This window comes from Patella vulgata, chromosome 3 (assembly GCF_932274485.2).
Source record: "Patella vulgata chromosome 3, xgPatVulg1.2, whole genome shotgun sequence".
In the NCBI taxonomy this organism is placed as follows: domain Eukaryota; kingdom Metazoa; phylum Mollusca; class Gastropoda; family Patellidae; genus Patella; species Patella vulgata.
Window position 1 is genome coordinate 23,747,472 of NC_065881.2, and position 24,446 is coordinate 23,771,917.

Consider the following 24,446-nt stretch of genomic DNA (forward strand, 5'->3'; position numbering starts at 1 on the left):
GATGTTTGTGCGGTCCGTTCAAGCAGACGAAAAATTCCTCAGTTTACAGAAGAGTGATAAACATTGCAACAAAATTAAAACAGATATTCATGTTTCTTAGTTTCATTCACACAAGACATGTTCACTGACGAAGATTTGGAACCCGTTGAGTTTCAGTCATGCTGGAAAAAAGAAAGGTATCTATACAAATATTGATTTGGTATTTCTTATTTTCAGACTGACAATAAGTAGCCCTTTTTTCACAAAGATAGGGTAGGGTTAGGGGCTCTATTTCAGTATCGCACCTCTACCAGTTCCCATGATCATAGAGACTTGAAATTTTCAGGGCGTATTCATGGGGCCTAGCCATGACCTCACACCAAATTTCAGCCGAATCTGTCAATAACTTTTTATTTTAGGCCTACTGTAGTTTAGCTTATACGAGAGAAAGTTTATCCGATTTTGACGCCATTTTGTTCGTTGGCTATTTAGACTCGAATAACAAGACAGGGTTAGGGTTAGGGCTAGTCCTGTCTATATCTTGAGACTATGACGAAATCTACAGGTCCTAGCCCTTATAGTCTGGTCGAGATAGAAAATTTGTGGGAAGAAATTCCTACCCAATTATGATTTCTTCATTTTCTGAAACAACTATATGTCCCTAGTGTTCCAGAAAAATTTTCCCCGCCGATCGGTGTTGAGCAAATTTTTTTACAGCATTTTGAAATTTTGCCCCCCTGGGTCAACATAATGAAACTGAAAACCATTGATAACTTCAAAAATATCAATTTTACACCCTAGAAATGTATTATCAACATATAGGAAAGTGATACCAAGGATTCCAGAAATGATGTCAAAAGTAACGTATGATGTCACCGTGACGTCAGAATACAAAATGGCGGAACTATGACGTCACTGTGATGTCAAAATTCAAAATGGCGGAGACGTGTTGTGAATAAAGCAATAACAGCAAGCAAATAGACAAGAGGAACATTCTGGACACCATAAAATATTCATTCGGGTCATCATCAATAAAATCATCAAAATATTCCTCAGTTCTGATTTGTTCTGCCCCGTACCAAATTCATCTTCTAAATCAATGCTGATTTGTTGGCTATTCAGACAACCCTCCCCATGGCATCCTCCACGCGCTTCAACACATTTCAAACCATTCTTTGTACAAGAACGTGACGAGCATTGGTTTTTCAACGATTTACATTTACACCGGATGAAATTCAGAACGTTTTCTGGTGCTGATGGAAGAACAGTCGCGATGGGAACGTGTCTATTGTCTATCACTTGCCAACCCCAATTCACAGGATCGACGCCATCGTCTAGTTCATCCCAAATTCTAACCTGAACATGGACGCGGTGAGCATGCTGCTCGGCCGCGGCAGCTGTTGGAGGAAGTCTATTGATTTGAATGGAAATTTTTTTCAGCGATCATAGCTTTGTACCTTAGGTACCAGACTTTAGTCAGAGGTATCTCATTTTTGTTACCATACATTACACAGAATAACCTTTCTCCAGCTTCAGATACTTCGGACTGGGAACTTCCAGGTGAAGCTATTGTCTTGCTAGCTTCCCGAAAGATGTCACTGTTCGTATGTTTAAGAAGTCTCAATTTACAGAATCCGAAACAACCAGAAGTGGTATCACACCCAGACCAGGCGTGAATGAACAATAAATTGTCTAATACAGTTTTCAGTGTTGGCCAGAAACTGGCCTTGACTATAGATAACTGTGGTGTCCGATTTCCCTCGCCAATCGTCGTGGTCGACGGCTATGAACCAAACACGACGATTGGCGAGGGAAATCTTTTTACAAATGACCGATAGTTTTCTAAGATGATAGAGATATTCATCGTGTTCGACGGCTATGAACCAAATATTAAGGATCATGAGCACGAGCGCCAAGCTGCTACGTCTAAATGGTGGTGGGTGGTGTTCTTTTCTTAAATAGGTAGACAATATATATTCTGACTTTGCCCCTGTTATAAAACCTAACCTAACCATTTCACCTGTGTCAATAAATAATTCGATATATTCAACCAATCAAACAAACCTATATTTATTCAGCTAATCAACAAAAGATAAAACAATAATTCACACCCCGGGATTGCAAAATCCACGAAGATATACCTGAAACTTTTGTTATATAGATAACTAAAATCCCAGTTAAAGAGAATCGTTTAATTTTGTTTTGTCACATTGTAGAAATAGCTTCCATATTTTATAATGCTTTCTTCAAAAATTAATTTCTAAATATAGAACTCGACGTACATGTGTAAAGTTTACACACGTTTTACTTTTTAGCTTTGATATGGCGTTCCATCACCTTTTGAAATCCTGAACTGCGTTGGATTAAGACATAGAGATATCCATGGTGGTATTGCCAAGTATCACCCATTAGCTGTACAATATTTCAATTAAAATGTAAAATTAAAAAAGTATATTAGCCCAACAATAAAATTATTGCCATCCCGAATTTACAGTAATTTCTATTGATTTCATAGGGAAAGAGAAATTGGGTTTAACGTCCACTCTACACAAACTATGTTCAGTTCTATTTCAATAATTCGCTTGCGCGTAGGGGTCTTTTGTAGTGGAAGGAAACCGGAGGACCCGGAGAAAACCTACGAGGTTGGACAGGCGACCATACTCTTTGTCACGCACAACCGGGGAAACGAAACTCCGCCAGTTGACTCAATGACAGACCGTATGATACAGCGCGCACGTGATAACCATTCGGCCATCCAATCCCCCCGATTTCATGATGAACCCCCTCTACTATAGAGTCCAATAATGACATTCTTTATTTTAACTATTTATATCTTCTATTATCTTTTAGATATTTTATTTACAAAACATCTTGTATTATCAATGTTTGATCATCTAATCTTATTTTTATCTGAAAGAACGAGTATATGCTTTCGGTAAGAAATATATTTTCCCGATATTCTGGATATGTTTTCCAAGCGATGGTTTAGCACAAAGCCGTATACATTTCTCTGGTGCCCGATTTCCCTCGCCAATCGTCGTGTTCGACGGCTATGAACCAAACATGACGATTGGCGAGGGAAATCTTTTTACAAATGACCGATAGTTTTCTAAGATGTTGGAGATATTCATCGTGTTCGACGGCTATGAACCAAATATTAAGGATTACGAGCGCCGAGCTGCTACGTCTAAATATAGGAACAGTGACATTTCTCTGAAATCGGACACCACAGTTATCTATAGTCAAGGCCAGTTTCTGGCCAACACTGAAAACAAAATCCATCTAATCAATCAGGTAGTCAACGATCTTGAATCCCATGGAGTCCCGACAAAATGGTACAATGGTGATGCAGATGTCACTATTACGAAGACGTGCATTGACTACGCTAGAAATGGTCAACCTGTAATGACACAGATATTTTGGTCTCATTACTGCACCACGCGAAACCAGAAATGGCGACAATTCATCTTTGCCACTTGGACAAAAAGCGCAACACCTATGACATAAAATCAGTCTGCAGCGCAATGGATAAAACTGTATTAGACAATTTATTGTTCATTCACGCCTGGTCTGGGTGTGATACCACTTCTGGTTGTTTCGGATGCTGTGAATTGGGACTTCTTAAACATACGAACAGTGATATCTTTCAGGAAGCAAGCTAGACAATAGCTTCACCTGGAAGTTCCCAGTCCGAAGTATCTGAAGCTGGAGAAAGGTTATTCTGTGTAATGTATTGTCACAACTAAAGTCCGGTACCTAAGGTACAAAGCTATGATCGCTGAAAAAATTTCCATTCAAATCAATAGACTTCCTCCAACAGCTGCCTCAGCCGAGCAGCATGCTCACCGCGTCCATGTTAAGGTTAGAATTTGGGATGAACTAGTCGCGATGGCGTCCACCTTGTGAATTGGGGTGGGCAAGTGATAGAGAATAGATACGTTCCCATCGCGACTGTTCTTCCATCAGCACCAGACAACGTTCTGAATTTCATTCGGTGTAAATGTAAATCGTTGAAAAACCAATGCTCGTCATGTTCTTGTACACAGAATGGTTTGAAATGTGTTGAAGCGCGTGGAGGATGCCATGGGGAGGGTTGTCTGAATAGCCAACAAATCAGCATTGATTTAGAAGATGAATTTGGTACGGGGCAGAACAAATCAGAACTGAAGAATATTTTGATGATTTTATTGATGATGATCCGAATGAATATTTTATGGTGTCCAGAATGTTCCTCTTGTCTATTTGCTTGCTGTTGTTGCTTTTTTCACAACACGTCTCCGCCATTTTGAATTTTGACATCACAGTGACGTCATAGTTCCGCCATTTTGTATTCTGACGTCACGGTGACGTCGTACGTTATTTTTGACATCATTTCTGGAATCCTTGGTATCACTTTCCTATATGTTGATAATACATTTCTAGGGTGTAAAATTGATATTTTTGAAGTTATAAATGGTTGTCAGTTTCATTATGTTGACCCAGGGGGTCAAAATTTCAAAATGCTGTAAAAAATTTTGCTCAACTCCGATCGGCGGGGAAAATTTTTCTGGAACACTAGGGACATAGTTGTTTCAGAAAATGAAGAAATCATTTGGGTAGGAATTTCTTCCCACAAAGCTGGATTTGTCACCTTCTCCAACCAGCCTATTACGCTAACCCTTATCCTAACCCACAATCCACATATGACGTCATTCGAGCCTAAATAGTCAACAAACAAAATGGCGTCAAAATCGGATAAACTTATCTCTTATAGAAGCTAAACTAAGGTAAAATAAAAAGTTATTGACCGATTCGGCTGAAATTTGGTGTGAGGTCATTGCTAGCCCACCTGAACATACCCTGAAAATTTCAAGTCTCTATGATCATGGGAACTGGTAGAGGTGCGATACTGAAATAGAGCCGGGTTAGGGTACCCTAGTCCTAACCCTCTAACCCTAACACCCATATACTGAGGCTGTAACTCCAAAAGAGAAAGGATAAAAGAGAAGAAAAACTGAAATAAAAAGACGAATGAAAAAAGTAGTCAGGTCAGATCAGCCAACAATGCCGAATTATGGGACAATAAAATTCCATGGGACGGTATACATTATGAGTTTTTTGTCTTTACTGCCAGATAATCAAATTATGGTTAACATTTTAAATAACATTATATATTTGCCATTGCCATTATATTTTACAACTGTCAGGGTATTAACTATTTAGGTAAGCCTGGGGGAACAAAATTGAAATCTTTGAAAATTTGAGAATCTTCAGTCATTTATTGCTTTGCCTATTCCAATTCCAATAATTTACAATCAAATTTTTTCAAAAATCCCAATTTTTTTTCTCCCAGGCTTAGCTAAATTTCATTTCATCTTATATGGCTGAGTTCGTAAATTTGTGCGTTACCCTATCAATGGCATTGGTCAAGTCGTTTAGAAGACGGGGACTTATTTTTTAACAGCGTGTTGTGTCGCTCATACTGGTTTTAGCGAGGTAAGCAAGGTCTTATTTTCTCACTAAGATGTTCATTTACATTGTTCAGGCGTTTACAAGGACTGAGACGCGACCGTTTAGCAGTAAAAAGTTCCCCAGTAAAATTTACTGGGTTCAAGTGAAATTTTTTTGCCAAGGATTCAATAGGACGGTTCCTGAACGTACAAGGCGAGTGTAATGAGTCCTACGTTCAGTGATGAACTAAGCTGGTGGTAGCAACTATAATAAGTATGCATGTGTGATTTTATTATAGATATACAGATGAAGTTGGTGTACAGACCAAAGATTTAGATGTCGAAGATGCTGGAGTTCAGTCAAAAAATTATGAAGATGAAGGGGTAAATTAAGCTATACACTACCTTAAAATTATTACAATTTGTGTTTTATGCAATTAAATTCGGTAGTTAAAGATGTTGTTTTTTGATTACACATTGTAGCTTGGTTTCCAGTATATATACAGTCAAGCATGCATAAGGCACCTGTAATTAACTTTGTCAGGCACAATTTATTACACAATATAAGCTTATATATTCTAATATATACACATGTTGTGTTATGATTGTGTCAGACAATCTCTGTGAGACTGAGAGGTACCTCCAGACTTGTATAATATATACGTTCTGTGATAATTTGTACTTGACAAAGTCTGTGCCAGGTGCCATATGTTCATGCTTGTCTACAGTACTGTTTCACTTTCATTATTAAGGGAAGATCAATATTTTGAAGCATTATTTACTAGTAACTACCTAGTGCTTAACGTAACAATGCTTCTGATCTGGCACAACTTAAGATCTACATGAATGAGTTATTCCTTGCAAACTCACCTGTATAACATTCAATTTGCATCACATGGCTGAAATTCTTTTGTAAATATTTCAAATTACTATCATTGTAATTTTGCAAATATACGGAAAGAACCTTTATTAGCTGTAGATTGGAAAATCATTACTACTAAATAAGCAACATACATGTAGCTGTTAGGTCAAGTTCCCACTCTGAAAGTCTCAGGTTTCAGAAGGTTGATAAAGTTGCTTGATATTAGAAAGACATTGTTTGTATTTATTATGATTGTTTGAAATTACTATATGATATATATCTTTCTAGACACAGACTGATAATAGTAGAGGTAATTATTTTCAACTTGCTGAAACCGATGAAGGTAGATTAGAGAAGTTTTTAAAGAAAGTTGAACCAAGACTCTGTAAGATATTGGAGAGAAATCTGAAAAGTGTGGCTTTTGATGGTAGGTATATTAATAATCCATACATGTTATACACAGGAAATTGTAAAAAAACATTGCTAACCATCTGATTGTACAAATTATGATTAGAGTGTAGAACGAGGACAACTAAATTTTCTACTAAGTTGTGCAATTAGGACATGTACTTACAACTAGAATGTCCCTTGGTATGTTCCAAGAAACTTCAGCTTTTGTCCCGGAAAACGCCTGGAATTTAGTATAGTAATTGTGCCTAGTCTTTTTTATCAAATAGAAATAGCGATACAAACTGGTGGAAGAGTATATGGAAATGCTGTTATGCATACATAATTCTTCTAGTAGAAGATTTTAATTACTTGGTCTCAAACAACTTTTTCTTCAATTTCCTTTCCTTCCTCAAGTTTTGAATGGTTTTGCTATGATGCGTTGAAATGTATACTATTTTGTTGTCTGAGCCTACTGTGAACTGTCTGTATTTAACCTGGGTTCTGTTAAACACAGTAATTATAAAACTTACACACATGTAATTCAGACATTTTACAATGCAGCTTTATTAAACTTATTTAGGTTTGTAACTTTACATATTCTATTGCACTGGACTACTGGTTTATTATCGGACATTCTGTGGTTTTTAAAATATTCTGTTTGTCTATTAGATTATGTAATAAGGACATACGAAGATGATTTAGCAGTGACTTGTACCCATACATTATGTCATGATGAATTAAAAGATGAGGTAGGACTTAGTTATAATATTTGATTTATTTAGATGTTTTTTTAAAAAAAAAAAAAAAAAGTTTACATCAGCTATTGTTGAATGTTGGGGTTAATGTAAAGAATTGAATATTTAGAATTATAAGATGAAACCATTTTATATGGATATTTATATTAGTAAAGGAAATACTTTTCTGCTCCAATATCATATGCCATGCAGTGTGACTTGAGAGACATTTTGCCTGGGCTGTGGCCTTTCCACCCATTCTTCATCAAATTCCAACTGTCAAGGGTTCTTTTGCGTAAAGGCCAATGTGTACCCAAGGCCACGTCTTTTCATTTCATTCGAACGACTAGACACGGTTTCTTCCCAGGATCTCTGTACGACGACTGATTACGATAAACCAGTGGTTTTCAAACCACACTGGAAAATCCTGAGGAACTTTCTTTGTCAACACTGGGATCGAACCTCAGAGCCAGTGCTGTACTTATCAACTATTTCTGAAAATGATGGTTACAGAGTTGAACAAACATGGCATGAGTGCCATTTTTATGCCATATATGGGTGAAAACTACGAATATATTATTACTCTTTATTTGACAGCTTCAAATTACTGGAGTGTCATGGAATTCTACAGGTTCTGTATTGGCAGCTACATATGGTAGATTTGATCATGAAGATTGGTGTACTCATAAAGCTGCACTATGTACATGGAGCTTAGATAGAAGAGATATCAACCCTAATAAACCAAATGTTGTGATCGATTCACCAAGCTGTATTATGTGTCTTGAATTTCATCCTACAAATCCTGCTTGGGTAGTCGGTGGAAACTTTAGTGGTAATTACATAATTTTTATACGGCCATATTGTCGTCGCCCCTGTCTGTCTGTCCGTCCACAGTTTGTTTTTGGACACTCTACAGGTCCCAATTTTTATCTGATTTTGACGAAACTTGAAATATAGGTCTATCTCCCAAAGATTTGAGTTCCTTTCGATATTGGCATGTATCGAACCATAACTTCATGGATTGTGGCCCCCGATTATACGAAAAATACGTTTTTAGCTTGTGGACACTCTGTCACAATTTTCATTTGATTTTGTTGAAACTTGAAATACATGTTTATAACACAAAGATCTTGGTTCATTTTGATATTCACGCATATCGGATGAGAACTTCCTGAATTATGACCTTTGTTTGTACGAAAAATCACGTTTTTAAATTGTGTTACCTCTAGAGGTCACAATTATAATCCGATTTAGAAAACTGTTTGAATTTATCACCGTTACACTGTAATGATGCTTGAGTTCGAATTTTGTGAAAATCGGACCAAAACTGCCGTACAAAATTGCCATCCCTCGTACGCAAATGATTGTGGACCCTGTAGATGCCACAATTTTGATCTGATTTTGATGAAACTTGAAATACATGTTTATAACCCAAAGATCTTGGTTCCTTTTGATATTCGTGCATATCGAATTGTAATTTCCTGAATTATGGCCCTTGATTGATCGAAAAATCGTGTTTTTAGCTTGTGGTCCCGCTAGAGGTCACAATTATTATCCGATTTAAAAAACATTTGAATATTTCACCGTTATACCCTAATGATGGCTGAGTGAGAATTTTGTGAAAATCGGACCAAAACTGCAGGACAAAATGGCCGCCCCTCGTACTGTACGCAAATAGTGTAAATATATGGTATATCAAGGTTGTGGACCCTCTAGAAGTCACAATTTTCATCTGATTTTAATGAAACTTGAAATATATCTTTATAAAACCAAAGACCTTGGTTCCTGTCGATATTTGCGCATATCGGATCGTAACTTCCTGAATTATGGCCCTTGATTGTACGAAAAAATCGCTTTTTGTTTAGCTTGTTCTCTATCCATCTCTTGCAAAATGTGAGTGTATCCTGTCTGGCAGCCGTTGGTTATGTTTCCCATAAAGATGTATTTCATGATAGTCAAATTCCTTATTGGGATATATGGTTAAAATACCTGGAAAAACATATTTTCTCACAAGCTATGTTTGGGGAGCTCTATTTGATTTGATTTCAAATTATGTAAAACTACCACCATTATAGAGTAGAGCAGTCACTTAGCAATAGGCCTAGTGTATACACTACACTGCTTTGTAGTTGACATTTAAGTATTTCTTCTTTTATTTGATTTTTATTTAACTTTCAGTCCATAATCTTGTATCATAAAGTCTGTCATTGAGTCAACTGGCGTGATTTCGAATCCCCGGTTGTACGTGACAAGGAGTAGGGTCGCCTGTCCAACCTCGTGGGTTTTCTCCGGCCCTCCTGTTCCTCCCACTGCTAAAGACCCCTACGCACAAGCGAATTATGGAAATAAAATTGAACCATGTGTTGGTCCCAAAATGACCTAGTTTGTGTCGAGTGGACGTTAAACCTCATTTCTCTCTCTCTCTCTCTCTAGTTTTAAGCAAATTTTCAGGTTGCACTAGATGATCTGTTTAACCTTGAGGCAATGTATATTTAATTTGTCTTTAATTTGAAAGATAATAATGTATGTAAAAGATTTATAAAAGCAGTTTAAAAGTTCAACGATTCATGATTAGGACAAGGGACTACTAAGAATATTATTTGGCTCATCAATCTTTATTTACTTCTGCTAAAAAAGCTTTACCATAATACTTTTAATGCCCAAAAGACTTTTTGTGACCACTATTTACTATATGCTGGTAAAGAAAATCTTAAGAAAGATAACTTTGATAGCCTACTAGGTGTGTGAATACACTCTCCAATTATCTAAAGTAAACTTGTTTTTGGTTTCAGGTGAGGTTTTGGTTTGGGATTTAAATAAAGAAGATGATTTATTGATATCGACATCAGGTATTGGAGATGATGCACATCGTGAACCTGTGGCTAAAGTTCAATGGATTTTAGATCCTAATTCTAAAGGAAGAAGTTATAATGTAAGTGTTGAGACATAGCCTCTATCCAATTGGCTTTAGGGTGTCCCGACTGGCTACATGCCGATAGCTATAAATAACATTAAAGAAAGTTGAAAAGAAACACCCTTTCTATAATTACTGAATGTCAAGTATGTTATAAGACATTCAGATTTTTCTATAAATTACAGATAATAAGTGTTGGGGGAGATGGTAAAGTATTGATATGGACTATGAGTAAAAAGAAACCAAAATTAAAACTTGTTGAAGGGTGAGACATATTTGTGTACATCTTTTAGACCTATGCAGGTCTTCTGTTGTTCATGGGATGGTGCTGGCCAAATGTATGTGCTTTGGATAATAAGGTCATTGAGTCAAGTGGGGTGGTTTGGATTCCCCGCTTGTATGTGCAAGTAATAGGGTCGACTGTCCAACTTCGTGGTTTTTCTCTGGGTCCTCCCACTGCTAAAGACCCCTGTGCACAAGCGAATTATTGAAATAAAATTGAACTATCCTGCTTAATGAAGACCGGTCCAAGCTCTGCAGCTTGCTTTCAGGGAAATTTCACTGAACAGCAGCACTACAGCCTACTCTTATTTTTAATTGCAAGCGTCAAAGGTTCTTTTATGTGCACACCTCTGTTTCTTATCCGACTAGACACTGTTTATTGGCCTTGCCAAGCACTCCCGTCCTGCATGACTGACAATGGGAAACGACGGCTGAAAATCCAGAGGAACTCTCTCTGGGATTGAACCCAGGACCTCCATCTTAGCAAGCCAGCGCCTTACTGAGCCACCACAGCTTTCTAATTTATCAAAGACTATAGTTTAAATACAACTTATCCAAAATTCATGTAACCTCATCTGAGTCTAGATTTTTGCTCTTGATTTTGTTAAAATTTGGTACAGGAGTTTATGTCTATGAATTTGGACACGATTTGTTAATTAATCACAAGAGTTATTGCCTGGACTTATTATCATTCAATCTGTCTTCCAGGTTTGTACTGATGACACAGAGTTTACCAAGAAATATGAAAGTACGTGGGGTAAGAGGTGATAAAGAGATAGGAGCAACATGTATATCGTTCAACTCCGAAGATAAAGATACATTTATAGTAGGATCAGAGAGTGGTTGTATCTTTAAATGTAATCTTCATGCACAGGGAAATCCTGCTGGTAGTAAGTTATATATTTTATATCTTATCTGGCCAAATTTATATTACAATTCAGATGTCATTACATTCATTTTATTTGGGATGTTGTACAAATTACCTGAACTTCCTGATCAATCAATTCATCTGTATCAGTCTGTGTATTGAGGTGAATTATGGATATACATGTATATGAATATTAATTTTCATGACTTATATATTTCCAGGTCATATTGTATCATCGGTTCCACTTCGATCACCAGTAACCTTCACCTTTAACCCTCATCATGGACCTGTCCATTCTGTAGATTATTCTCCATTTCATCGTAATGCCTTCCTGACATCTGGTATGGATCAGTGTATTCGGATATACAATGTCTTACAGGTAAATAAAAAAAAAGTTTTATTAACCCAACATACATAACATTTTAGACTTGTTCAAAACTAATGCTGTGATTTGAACCAAAATTTCTTATGAATGTAGTCTATGGAGTGGGTGATTTAGATTTGTTAATATCTTCAGATCATCAGTTAGTGTAGTTGCTCTTAAATTGTGGAATGGATTATCTCCAAAGATCCCAAACTGTGACACCTTAACTATCTTCAAATCACAGTTGAGACTCACTTATAAACATATTCAGGAATGTCGTGAGAATTAGACTTTCTACTCGCTATGTGTAAAACAATTTTCTCACTGTGCTTGGAGCATGTTTTTGTATAGAGTTGACACTGTACAACAGGTGTCAATTACTATTATTTATCAGGTACTAGTTATTTGCAGTTGAAACAATGGGTTGCGGCCTGATTGAATTTTACAACTTGTTCGCTTGTTGCCCTTTAGTTTAATAAACCATTTGAGACTGTGCAGTTATACTTATTTTATCTTATTCTAGGATCAGCCAACAATAACTGTTGAACCTGGGGAAGGATATTTATATTCTGCTAAATGGTCTCCTGTTCGTCCTACATTACTAGCTGCTGCTACAGAGAAAGGGAATTTATTACTGTATGATCTCAAGTCTGATCAGTTGGTACCAATACATAAAATAGAAGCTAGTGTAGATAATAAACCAGTCTATACATTACAGTTTAATTTAACCAGGTAAGCTTTTCACATGCATTATTGAAAGAGTGATAAATGGGATTTAACGACCACCTGACACAAATTAATTTCATTTCTGGACTAACAAAATGGTACAATTTTATTTCAGTAATTAACACCCTACTCCTTGTCATATAGCGGCTTGGTATTGAAGCCACACCACTTAATCACACAGAGCTCATGATCCAAAGCACACACATTACCCTACTTCTTATTAATACTATACTAAAAATGTCCTGCAGTGGGGTGTCCGTGTATAAATCAAGTGCAACTTGAGTACTTTTTCTGTGATAATAAGTTTTTATGTTTAATTTTGGTCTATTTCCAGGAGAAATCTATTAGCAACAGGAGATGGTTCTGGTTATATTCGTGTATTTAAATTAGGTGATGATTTATCGAGTCTAGCACCTCGTGATGTTGAACATCTTTCTCATGTTATAAATACTACAGATTAAAATCCACTCAAGGCTTAATTTCTCTGATGGAATTTTAAAAATAACCAAAAACATTCAAATAGATCTTAAATTAAATCCACTGATCATCATTTGCATTTTCAGACAATATGTAATGTTTCATGACTCAAATAATCCACGCTAAAATGTATTCAAATGGATTAATTAGTAAGGAAACAAAATTAAAATATCAATTGTAAATAATCTCTCAGCTTCGCTTCAATAGGAGTAAAAAGAGGCCTATTGGAAGAGATTGGCAAAGATTATAGGTGGCGCTGGCTTGTTTTGACCATGTCCCCTTCATATTGTCTGCAGAGGATGCTGAATCTTGACAATATTTAAAGGACAATATTGGTGTCAGTCATTATTACATATGTGATAGAACTGGTTAAATACATTCCAAATAAAATATAATTTTAACACAGAGATCATTGCTACGGGAGATATAACAACTTTTCATCTTCAACGGAATTATCAGCGAAATGAAATTCGATCGTTTGTCTGTTACTGCTCGTTACTTCAGTCAGTTATATAGAAGGACAACTCATGTTTGACGTCACTTCCCGTTTCTTCACGTGCTTGTTAGACATCTCCTGTAGCAATGATCTCTGTGTTAAAATTATATTTGGGATGTATTTAACAAGCTCTATCACATATTTTATAATGACTTACACCAATATTGTCCTTTAAATTCCATATATCTTTGTAAATACTGAACGAACTTGAGTCTTTTTTTGAACTGCATTTTCACAATATTGTAGATTGCAAGGGATAAAAAAATTCCTCAAATGACAATCAGAGACTTTAAAATAACAATTTTCAGAATAGCAGCTCACTATATGGTAACCATTGAAAATAGGATCTGATTTGCAATTACAAAAAGTTTTAAGACACGAATATTCTAAATTTTCTCATATCGAATGTAATTGCAAGACACTAAAATTCATTATTAAAAAAGAGCTGAGACATTACTCCCCATAAGTAGAAACGTCGACAAATCTTCAAAGAAAGGAAACCTATTTAGTTGTACCATTGTATGTAATTTGTGCTGTAATCATACAAATTTACTGTGATATTTATTTTACAAGGTAGATGAGAATCTCTTCATGTTGAATAATTATTATTTATTTTTTTACTGAATATAACTGACGACAAATGATATACATTTATTGTTGTAATGTGAGTAGCAATACTGTACTTTACACAAATTGTTTATCATAAATCGTAGTATGATGTAAATGATAGACATTTATGGTGTAATGTCAACAGACATTTATGGTTTGACTTTAGCCAAAATGCTGCATTTTACACAAATTGTATATCTGTCCTTAAATAATCTATTATACAATGTAAATAATATTAAGCTTATCATTATTTGTTTTACATCAACTGTCTATATTATATTGAAGTAACAAATTAGATGTATCTTAAAAATTTAATAGAAACAACATTGTTTAAAATGATAACAGGTACTTTATTATTAATTTAAATACAGATATCTTTTCTCCGTCCTTATTAATTACTGGTAATGTACATTTATATTCCATATGAAATAAAATTATTTATTCATTGTATTATTTATCATTTATTTCTTGTGAAGTGAAAAGCTATGTATATTTTACATAGATGAGTCTTTAGCTGTTAAAGATGCATTGTTACTCATTTTATTGTCATTTGTGCTATCATACTAATACTTCAATTTTGTTGGTAAAACAGCAATCTGGTTAAAACACAGATCCTATTTCGTTTTGTTTTTATAGTTCAAAATTTCGTTTTAACTTGTCTGGAAGACTTGTTATTTAACTCGTGTTCTGCTTGAAATGAGGGGTCAGCCAATCAAATGGTCTGTCGAATCGAGTGTTTGACCTTTTTTGCCTGGAACTGTGGGTAATCCACTAGTAACATCAATGCTGATTGGTTAATCAAATGTCTGACATGATAGGTCAAAAGTCGGTCATTTGACCCCTCACGTGACCTATAGCTATAACTTGTCAGATCTTCATGTAGTGTAGGCCATCGAAAGTATAAAAAAAAACGAAACGAAATATAGATCTGTATTTTAATCAGATTGGTAAAACAGGAAGTGGTTTGAGGTTGGGAAATGGGATCAATATTAATGTCTGGATTGATAATTATTTAGTGATCAGAAGTAGTGCAGTGAGATGCTGATGTTATAACCATAAAGGTTACCTTGTTGACAAAAATAATTATGTTTGCTGCAAGCTTTCTGTAATAAATTAAACACTGAGTGTATGTCAATTATGACTATTCAGGTGGTACCTGTATATTTAAGCCTTTTAAAATAAGGTCTAGTTTAGAAGTTAGTCTTTGTTCTAAATCATTAATCTTTTGATCAACTTGGTTTAATACTTGTTTTTCCATTGCTTGTAATTTATCATTGACAACCGCCTCCGCCATATCCTTGTTAGTCTCTACATGTACATTAGATGTACATTCTACCTCTTGCCTGAAATTTAAAAAAATATAGAATGAAAAGGAACATATGTGTGTGAGTTAGTTGTATTTTATGTCCGCTTCCACTGAGGTGATATCGCAGGAACATATAATTGGTACTAAGTTAAATAAGCCCCACACAAGCCACATCATTACCACATTGGGGTAACATCCATGACATGTACCAAATCTTGTTGAAATTCATAAAGCACCGAAGAGTTGAAAATGCAAAAAAAAAAAAAAATGGGGTAAAACCCTTTGGATGAGCCAGTGACATTACCTTATTTGAGAATCAGTTGATGGTGTTGGTGGCACTCTCATACTAGACACCTGACCACAGATATTTTGTAAGAAGGAATACATGCTAGCTTTATCTTCACTATTACCATTCTGTACTGAACTAATCATAGAAAACAACTGATTCTCTGTAGCAGATTGTGACGATCTTGCTGAATTCTGGTTTAACTGTGAGAACATGGCCATCATTCTGGACATTCCAGCCATCGAGGAATCTTGACAAACATTTTCTTGACATAACTGTTTCTTTATATCATCTACTGTTGTTGCTTTATTCTATAATTGAAAATATCATAAAATATTTTTGCATAATAAATCACATGGTCTAGATCTACACAGATTGGCTCAGATTTATTTTTCAAAGATCATGACAAATTTTAAATATCAATATTCAAGTGTTTTTCTGTGTTATAACATAAAATTAGGTATTTAAACATATTTTAAGGTTTGATTTATGATATGTAAATTGACTTTATGTCGTTGCATTTTAATTCTTTGAGCAAAATAAAACAAAATCTGTATACTATAGAATATCATTTGAGCTGTGTAAGATTCTACAATACATGGTTAAACAAGGGCAACAACTCTAGAAATAATTATCAGAAAGCAGGTGATAACACTTGTCACTATTAGTAATAGCCTTCACAATATCATAGTATTACTGCATTCACAAAAATCAAGGGCAATAACTCTTGAAAGATCAGATGATAAATGTAGTCTGTAGATACCGGCAGATAGATGGGGAATCGGCTTTATACGATCACATTTAAATGGGGGTGTAAAAACAGTCTAGTTAAATATTACCGTCTGATATTGTTCGATGGCATCAAGTAATGATTTAGCATTTTCAGGTACGCTGTCTCCTAATTCTGCCACATAGCATTTTAACTTGGGAACATTAATTGAGTTAGCTTCTGCTGAATAAAGTTCATTATCACAGGAACATAAACAAATTTTTAAACGCACAATTTCAAAAATGTTTTTCCGTGCCACAGAGACAAACTAAAAATAAAAGATAACAAAAATTACCAATAAATCAGTATTGAACAATAATTACCGTAATTGAAACAAATTTAAAAGTTCCACTCTCAATAGTCTCAATTACCACATCCGAAACATTTTCACAATATTATGATACCAACACTGACAAAACTGTGATATGAAATAACTTGATTCCATGCCATTCTGTTAATTCAGAAGATCTGAACTTCAGACATTGGCACACATACAGATTCATGTCTCTCTGATGTTTAGAAATAATAGCAAGTGTTATAATGTGACTAAACAATAAATAGTAAGATTTACTGTGGCACCAGTTTAGTTTTATCTGCTTACCTTTCCTGAAAATGATCTAACAGGAACACCGAAAGGACAGTCAATAAAATACAACTTTGATTCCTCAGTATTAGAAGGTAAAGGGCTGCCTCTCACAGTTGTTAAATATCCTTCTTTGGTGTCATATATTTCAAACAATTTTGATTCACTGATAATTTCTAATTTAGTAATGGCTACTTTGTACAATGATTTACAGAAAACATTAATTTCACAGCAACTTGTATCACCAGATTGACTCAATTCTACATGATTGGGGAAGGATGACGGCTGGTCTTCAGTTGAACTGGAAAAAAGTAACAAAATTTAATTAACTTTTATGTTAATTAGCAGCCAATGGCACAGCGGCATTGAATAAGAAATGGTGAACAGATTTTGAAAAGTTTTGTCAAACTGCACAGATGAGACAAAACCTAACCCATACACAGGATGGTTAGTAATTTATGAAAGATTCATTATACTTTAATTGTAGGGTTCAGTTTTAGAAATTACATAATGTAAAATCCTATCAATCTAGTATGATGTTGTCGATGTTGATATTAATGAAATGAGGGTCATTATAATTATATTTGAGAATATGCTTCAAACCATGTCATGGTCATTCAACATTTATATATTTAGTTACACATAATTTCCATAATACATCTGTTGAAACTACTAGGATCTTTAAAATGAAAATTTAAAATGATTTTTGTCTGAAGTACAACGATCAATTTCACTGCATTTTACAAGCATAAGCTTTGTGATGTGATTTGTAGGATGGAATTTTGCCTTCAATTAAAAAGAATTTTTGTCTGCAGATAAAGCCAGTGTTAAGATGTAACCTACCAGTATTTTCTATTACATTGTCAACACAGTACTGGTAAACCAAAATAAAACTAAAACTAGCCAACTTTGATTAATCTTAATCTTAGTCTTGCAAAACATCAGGTTTATTTTATGATATCATAAATTATAATGAGGTACAATATAATTATGTACTACTATGTTCTAGTATGAAAGGTAGACTTAACTTCTGTTAATTTTGTCTTTTATTCCACTGTATGTCGAGACAGCAATTAAGAGTTAAAAGTACTAATCAGTTGGAACAAAAATTGATTCATGCTAATTGAAATAAGACATTTTAAGATCAACATATATAAAACTGCATCAGGATTAGTGCATCACTCACTATCAGCAAGAATGAAGAAGAGAGGACAACTCGGCGTGATTAAAATTCTACTGCCTCCTCAAAATACTCATGTCTTATAGTAGTAACACGTAATTAGGCCTAAATGACAAAGTTTGGATATTAGTACCTAGAAATATCCTTAGTTTCAACAACTGCATAATCAATAATCATATTGATATCTTTATTATTATTCGTCTGCCAGGAAAACTCGACATCGCAATAATTCGTCATTTTCTTCCTATTTCCACGATAAAAATATACTTTCTATTGGAAATGTGTGCAGTATACAATTGATAGATACTTGTATATTGTTAGATGGTGATTATTTTGAAGTACCGAAAGAAAAGGCCAAAAATAAATAATTCTAACGATGGCTCAAAACTGAAATACTCTTTTATCAGCCATATTTGTTGATATCTTTCAATTTTTGCTTAGACTATCCAGACCACTAAATAGAATGGATAGTAACATTTCGTAATGCCCATTCCTCGTTAAATTCTGAGCTTGAAATAAATTGAAGAAAAACGAAATGCATTTATCGGCCACAACTTTATTGGCTAAATCATTTTTATAGCCCGGTAAATGTCGATTAACGTATAGAGAAAATGTAGGCCTATTGGTCATTGCATTGAGTGTAATAATTAATGCGGCCTGGACAATCAAAATTATTTCAAACCTTTTTGGATTTCAAGCTAAAGAGCCTATACGAATAGGAGAAACTCAAGATCGGAGACGGTCCTGCACATTTTAGCATATGACGTCATATGTGGATTGTGGGTTACTGTGTAAGGGTTAGGACCTGCAGATTTCGACAAAGCCTAAAGATGTATACAGGACCAGTGCTAACCCTTGCCCAAGCCTAATCCTTACCCAAAACCTAACGCACAAGCCACATATGACGTCATATGTGCAGGACCGTCCCCGATCTAGACAGTGTTCTCAATACGAATAGGTGTACTGTAATTCTAAAATTGAGGAGTTCTCTCTCTTTATTCGATTATCGCGCGTAAGTATTCTTCAATGCAGACGGTTTTAAAAGAAATAAAAAAAAACACAAGAAAACAAAAAAAAATGTAGGCTTAAATTGTGGATCAGTGTGAAATTGTGGGTCTAAAGACGCTGACTGAGCTATTTTATTAATTCCATGTTCATCTATTTTTTTTCTTGTTATATTCGAAAATAAATGGTCCAAGATTCGTATTTCTTCCCTGAACATTATTTAGATTAAACGTTGGTTTAGAAAATGATTCCGTTAACAGTAGGCCTAGTCCTATACGATTGCAAATGAACAAAATAACCATTCTATTTGGGTTTACGTGTAGTGAGATTTATTAATAACATCTTGAGAAGTTTGTGTTCAACTGACCTGACTTTCTATCATAAGAAAGAGCATAGGCTACTTTCATTTCTTTTGTGTTTCTATATCGTTTATATTTACACTAGGCTATGGTCTAATAACATTTTTTTCGAATGAACCGACGTAAACCCATCATGCATCTAATCAAAAGGTCGAATGCTTACCACTGAGATCAGTGATGCTTACTAGTCCGCGGGTTCACAATTGATGATCATGTAAATGCACACCCGTAACGAACTCTGCCAATAATAGGCCTACTAACGTATCCACCCTAACGATGAAATGTAACGCACCCGCGCTGACAATGAAATAATGGACCCACCCCGACAATGACATTACGCACCCACGCTGGCAATGACACAATTGTGCACCCACCCTGACATAACGCACCAATCTAACAATGAAATGTAACGCGCACGCACACTAACATTGAAATGTAACGACGCACCCACCCTGACAATGACATAACACACCCACCCTGGCATAACGCACCCACCCTGACATAATACACCCACCCTGGCAATGACATATTAACGGTCCACCCTGACAGTGAAATGTAACGCATTCACACTGACAATGAAATGTAAAGCACCGACCCCGATCGACGATGAAGTGCATACACCATCTCTGATAGTTGTTTCGATTGATCGATATCTTCTAATATTCGATTAAATATCGTTCTAATGGTTTGTTACAGAATCGTGGTGTTGTGCTCATATAAAATGTTCTGAAACCTTCAGGTCATGGGGTCGTTGATTCTTTTGTTACCCATATGTAGGCCTAACAATATTTTGAGTCTTGACTTCCCTGTCTGATATTGCCCTTTGACCATAATAATAATAATGTTATATTGTTTATACAGTGCTAGGACCATCTAGGAAAAAGTGCTAAATTTTGGATGTTTGGGTTTGGTCCGGTTCACTGATTTTAATTGCTTGGTATGCTGATCTAAACAACATGTCCGTCTTGAGTAGCATTGCCCTAATATAAATTACATAAGCGTTGACAACTATGAACCGGCCAGTGGGAGTATCAAATGACAACATTTTAATTTCTAAAATAAAAATCTCATTTTATATAAAGTCTTTTATATCATTTCTGGGAAATCAGTTGTTAAGTCTTCCAAAAACCAAGTTTTATCATGCTGAGCTATTTTTGTACGCCCACATTTTCAAGTGGACGTGTATTGAGTCGCCCCTGTCAGTCCACAATTTATTTGTGGACACGCGGTTCCTTTCGATATTGGCATTTTATCCAGTATTAAAAGCTATTCTAACATATCACCATTCCACCCTTATGATGGTTGAGTTCGAATTTCATGAAAATCGGATTGCAAATAGTGTAAAAGTATGTAATACCAAGGTTGTGGACACTGTAGAGGTCACAATTTTTTTTTAATCCGATTTTTATCAAACTTAAAATATACGTCTATATTCCACGGATTTTGGTTTCTTTCCATATTCGCACATATCGGTCCGTAACCTCCTAGATTATGGACCTTGGTTGTACCAAAAATTATAGCTTATACCGGATTTTAAAAACCGTTTAAATATATCACTGTTACACCCTGGGTTCGAATTTCGTGATAATCATGCCGAAGGCTGTGATCCCTTTAACGATTTGTATCGTTAATTTAACGAACGTTGATGTTGTGATTTTACTGGGAAAAGATAGGGCTATGCTTATGATATCCAAATTGTATAGAAGCATATAACTACTGTTCATAATCTCTACTTTTCGTCTCATATAATACACCATCTGAATAGATAATAATTGGACGACAATTTATTGTCTTTGAGGGGTTGATGACAGGATTCTCTTCAACAAATCTTTGAGGTCACATTCCCAAACTTGAAGAAATCTGGCTGATTTCTAGTTGGTCTTAGGACTGTATAGACCGTTACACACAAATTGTCTCAACCGTCTTTCCATGGGCGTAGGCCTACTACACATATACATAATAATAAATGAATAAAAACTATCAATAACTCATAAAAAATCTCAATTAAAGATATACAAATGTATGCCTATAAAAACATTAGATTGACTAGTAGTATTATTGCCTAATTGAATAAATATTTTTTGAGGTTGGATTTAAACAGGCTGAATTTGGTGAATGATCTAAGTCTTGGTGACAGCTCATTCCAGAGAGTAGGCGCGGCACGACTGAAGGCGAGATCGCCATACAACTCACTGCTTTGTTTTCCATGTGTTTTGTGGGAAAAGGGGCACAACTTCACCTCATCACCGCTTCTAGTCCGATAAGATGGAACTTGAATACTAATGATATCAGTGAGGTAGCAAGGCGCTGACTCGCTATGGCGTATTAACTTGAAAATTATACATGACAGTTTGTAATTAATCCGCTTCTCAACTGGGAGCCAGTGTAGCTCTCGAAGTATGGGCGTCATCTCTGCCTGACGCTCCAGGTTCCTTCGGATCACCAGTCGAGCAGCGGAATTCTGAACATGTGGTAATTTCTTTAACTTGTATTTCGAGAGACCACAAAACAGACTGTTGCAGTAATCCAGCTTTGATGTCACAAAGCCATGCACCAAGTCATTACCCCCAAGTCACAAGCGGAAGCTGATGGCGAAACAAACACCTCTCCAACACGCACATAACCCGGATAGTGATTCCAAAAATAAATTCACCGCCAACAAGATAATTCAGATGTTGGATTTTTTAATTGATAATATATTTGTTGAATTTGGAGGGGAAATATATTAGCCAGTGGTAGGTATCCCCATGGACACCAACTGTGCACCTTTGCTTGCTGATTTGTTTCTTTATTCGTAAGAAGCCGATTACACACAGGCACTCGTAAAAACAAATAAACGATTAGTCAGACATAAACGATTAGTCAGACATTTTAATTTCACTTATCGATATATCGATGATGCTGTATCACTGAATAATCCCAAATTTAGTGATTATGTAGAATTCACATATCCTGATGAGCTCGAAATTAAAAACACTACTGACAGTGACAATTACGCTTCCTAATTGGATCTGCGTCTCGATTTTGACAATTGCCATAAACTGAGTGTTAAATTGTACGATAAACGTGATTACTTTGACTTTCCAATTGTCAACTTTCCATTTATTAGTACATGTAGTAACATTCCAATATCACCAGCTTACGGAGTATTTGTGTTATTCTAGATATATTTAATTGATGCGTATACTATCTCCCTGTTTATGTTTACTACATCGTTAACACTGTTCATCACGTGTATTTTGTATACAGATAGTCCATTGGCAATCACGCTATTTTACCGAGATTTCGTCTAATAGTTTAGATGCAGCTATGGCGGGTGTGATGCCAGGCTGGGTAAGCTTACTCTTCCGGACACCTTTTACCACCGTTTGTCGTATATATTGTACACGGTGAACAATCCATTTGCTGATTACACTATTTTGCCTATACCGTTTTTTTAGGACTTCGAATTTTGTCTAATGGTTTGAATTATTCGTACTTGGTTTTATTTTATTCGATGCACGTTAAAGGTACCCTTTCAGTTAGAAATCGAAATAAGTGTTGGTGGTATAGCCAGGGGCGGATTGGGCGATCGGGAGATCGCCCGAAGGGCCGGTCGCAAAAAAATGAAAAAAATAATTTTGTCCAATTCGTCTAAAATACCTTTTTCTGCTGAACATTATATAGGGGGGGGGGGTATTGGACCGGCCATGGAGCGATGATGATCATGTTGTATGTGACCGATGGCTTTAACGGGCCGCCACCCCATCACTGAAGTCTGGAATGGGCTGGTATAATAGACTTTCTGGGCCGGGTGAACTGGGTGTGGGTCAAAATGTTCTCAACTAGTCCCATTTTGTAACCAGTTAAATTCTCTTGACTCTTGACGATACAATGATAATACGTTAATTAATAATATGACGATATGATAATTTTACAGGTTGATGGTTGTAAATTACTTGTAGGTCGGGGTTTTGGCCTAAATTAATCGATTTATGAGATATATTATTTGACAGAGATTATAATCAGATATGCCAGCAAATCGCATATTTGGGATTCATTTTTCAAACATTTTCCGGGAGAGAACCACCGGACCCCCCCCCCATCCGGGCTCCGAGGTCAGTAAAAGGGGCCGGTCCGACACGGGAGCCCGGGCCAGTTCCCGGCCCTAATCCGCCCCTGGGTATAGCCACCACTGTAAAGCACTCTATATGCCTGTCTTCATTGGCCCTGTTAATGCAGAAAAGCAGTGGTTAATCTACATTTGATGTCTTTTCGTTTCTCTGATAGAATTCTAGTTCCATCGACATAATCTCTACTTTCTACAGTCAACTTTTCTCAGAAGATTCCGCCAACATTTATTTGAGCGACCCGCATAGATATAAGATAATTTCTATGTTCTATAGGTCCCTATTCCTAGGTTCATGTGGTATGCGTGTGTTGTGCGAGGGTGGTGTCAGAAAGACTAACCGCCAAGAATATTTCTATCGATTGTTCAATTAAGGAAAGTATCAATATTAATAAGTAAAGTAGAATGGTCAGAGCTTAATAAAGTTTTACACCCAGCTTACGTTTTAGACGAAGAAAGATATATGACCAGACAAAGTATTTTATGGTTACGTGTACGGATGTAATACGTCGGTCTAGTGGGATAATCGCCTGTCTATTTCAAATGTTTTTGCGAAATAAATTGTTTTATACCATTAATATATGGCGTTTTAGTGTTGTTTGATAATTTAATGCCCGTCACTTTTCTTCGAAAATAAATAACATAGCATGTCCCTTTCATTTCATTCGCCTTTATGCTATTACGTTCCCAAAAGCCCATTAATCTTAGACCTCTACTTGG

At 35.7% G+C, this 24,446-nt stretch overlaps 2 protein-coding genes across 8 annotated transcripts in view; one reads left to right on the forward strand and one right to left on the reverse strand.

Moving 5' to 3' along the window:
• The first annotated feature begins 17 nt into the window (after nucleotides 1-17).
• On the forward strand, nucleotides 18-14,580 carry LOC126814806 (cytoplasmic dynein 2 intermediate chain 2). Its single transcript, XM_050540175.2, has 11 exons — nucleotides 18-176; nucleotides 5,708-5,792; nucleotides 6,559-6,697; nucleotides 7,330-7,409; nucleotides 7,992-8,226; nucleotides 10,187-10,326; nucleotides 10,494-10,573; nucleotides 11,299-11,480; nucleotides 11,680-11,837; nucleotides 12,346-12,554; nucleotides 12,883-14,580. The coding sequence occupies exons 1-11, from the start codon at nucleotides 118-120 to the stop codon at nucleotides 13,007-13,009; spliced, it is 1,494 nt and encodes a 497-aa protein (XP_050396132.1). The 5' UTR covers nucleotides 18-117; the 3' UTR covers nucleotides 13,010-14,580.
• A 681-nt stretch (nucleotides 14,581-15,261) lies between these two features.
• Nucleotides 15,262-24,446, reverse strand: part of LOC126814807 (uncharacterized) — a 39,304-nt gene continuing 30,119 nt past the window's right edge. The window contains exons 1-5 of one of the 7 annotated variants that reach the window (XR_008787514.1): nucleotides 18,937-18,961; nucleotides 17,093-17,375; nucleotides 16,562-16,759; nucleotides 15,741-16,033; nucleotides 15,262-15,473 (exon numbers count right to left, since the gene is read on the reverse strand). Coding sequence is in view for 1 of the 7 variants with exons in the window: in XM_050540177.2 (XP_050396134.1) it covers nucleotides 15,272-15,473; nucleotides 15,741-16,033; nucleotides 16,562-16,759; nucleotides 17,093-17,375; nucleotides 18,388-18,491 (1,080 nt within the window). In the remaining 6 variants the exon portion in view is untranslated. Of the gene's footprint in view, nucleotides 15,474-15,740; nucleotides 16,034-16,561; nucleotides 16,760-17,092; nucleotides 17,376-17,917; nucleotides 18,240-18,260; nucleotides 18,681-18,936; nucleotides 18,962-24,446 lie in introns of those variants that run through there. The other 6 variants (XR_008787516.1, XR_008787512.1, XR_008787513.1 and 3 more) reach the window with 6 other exon arrangements.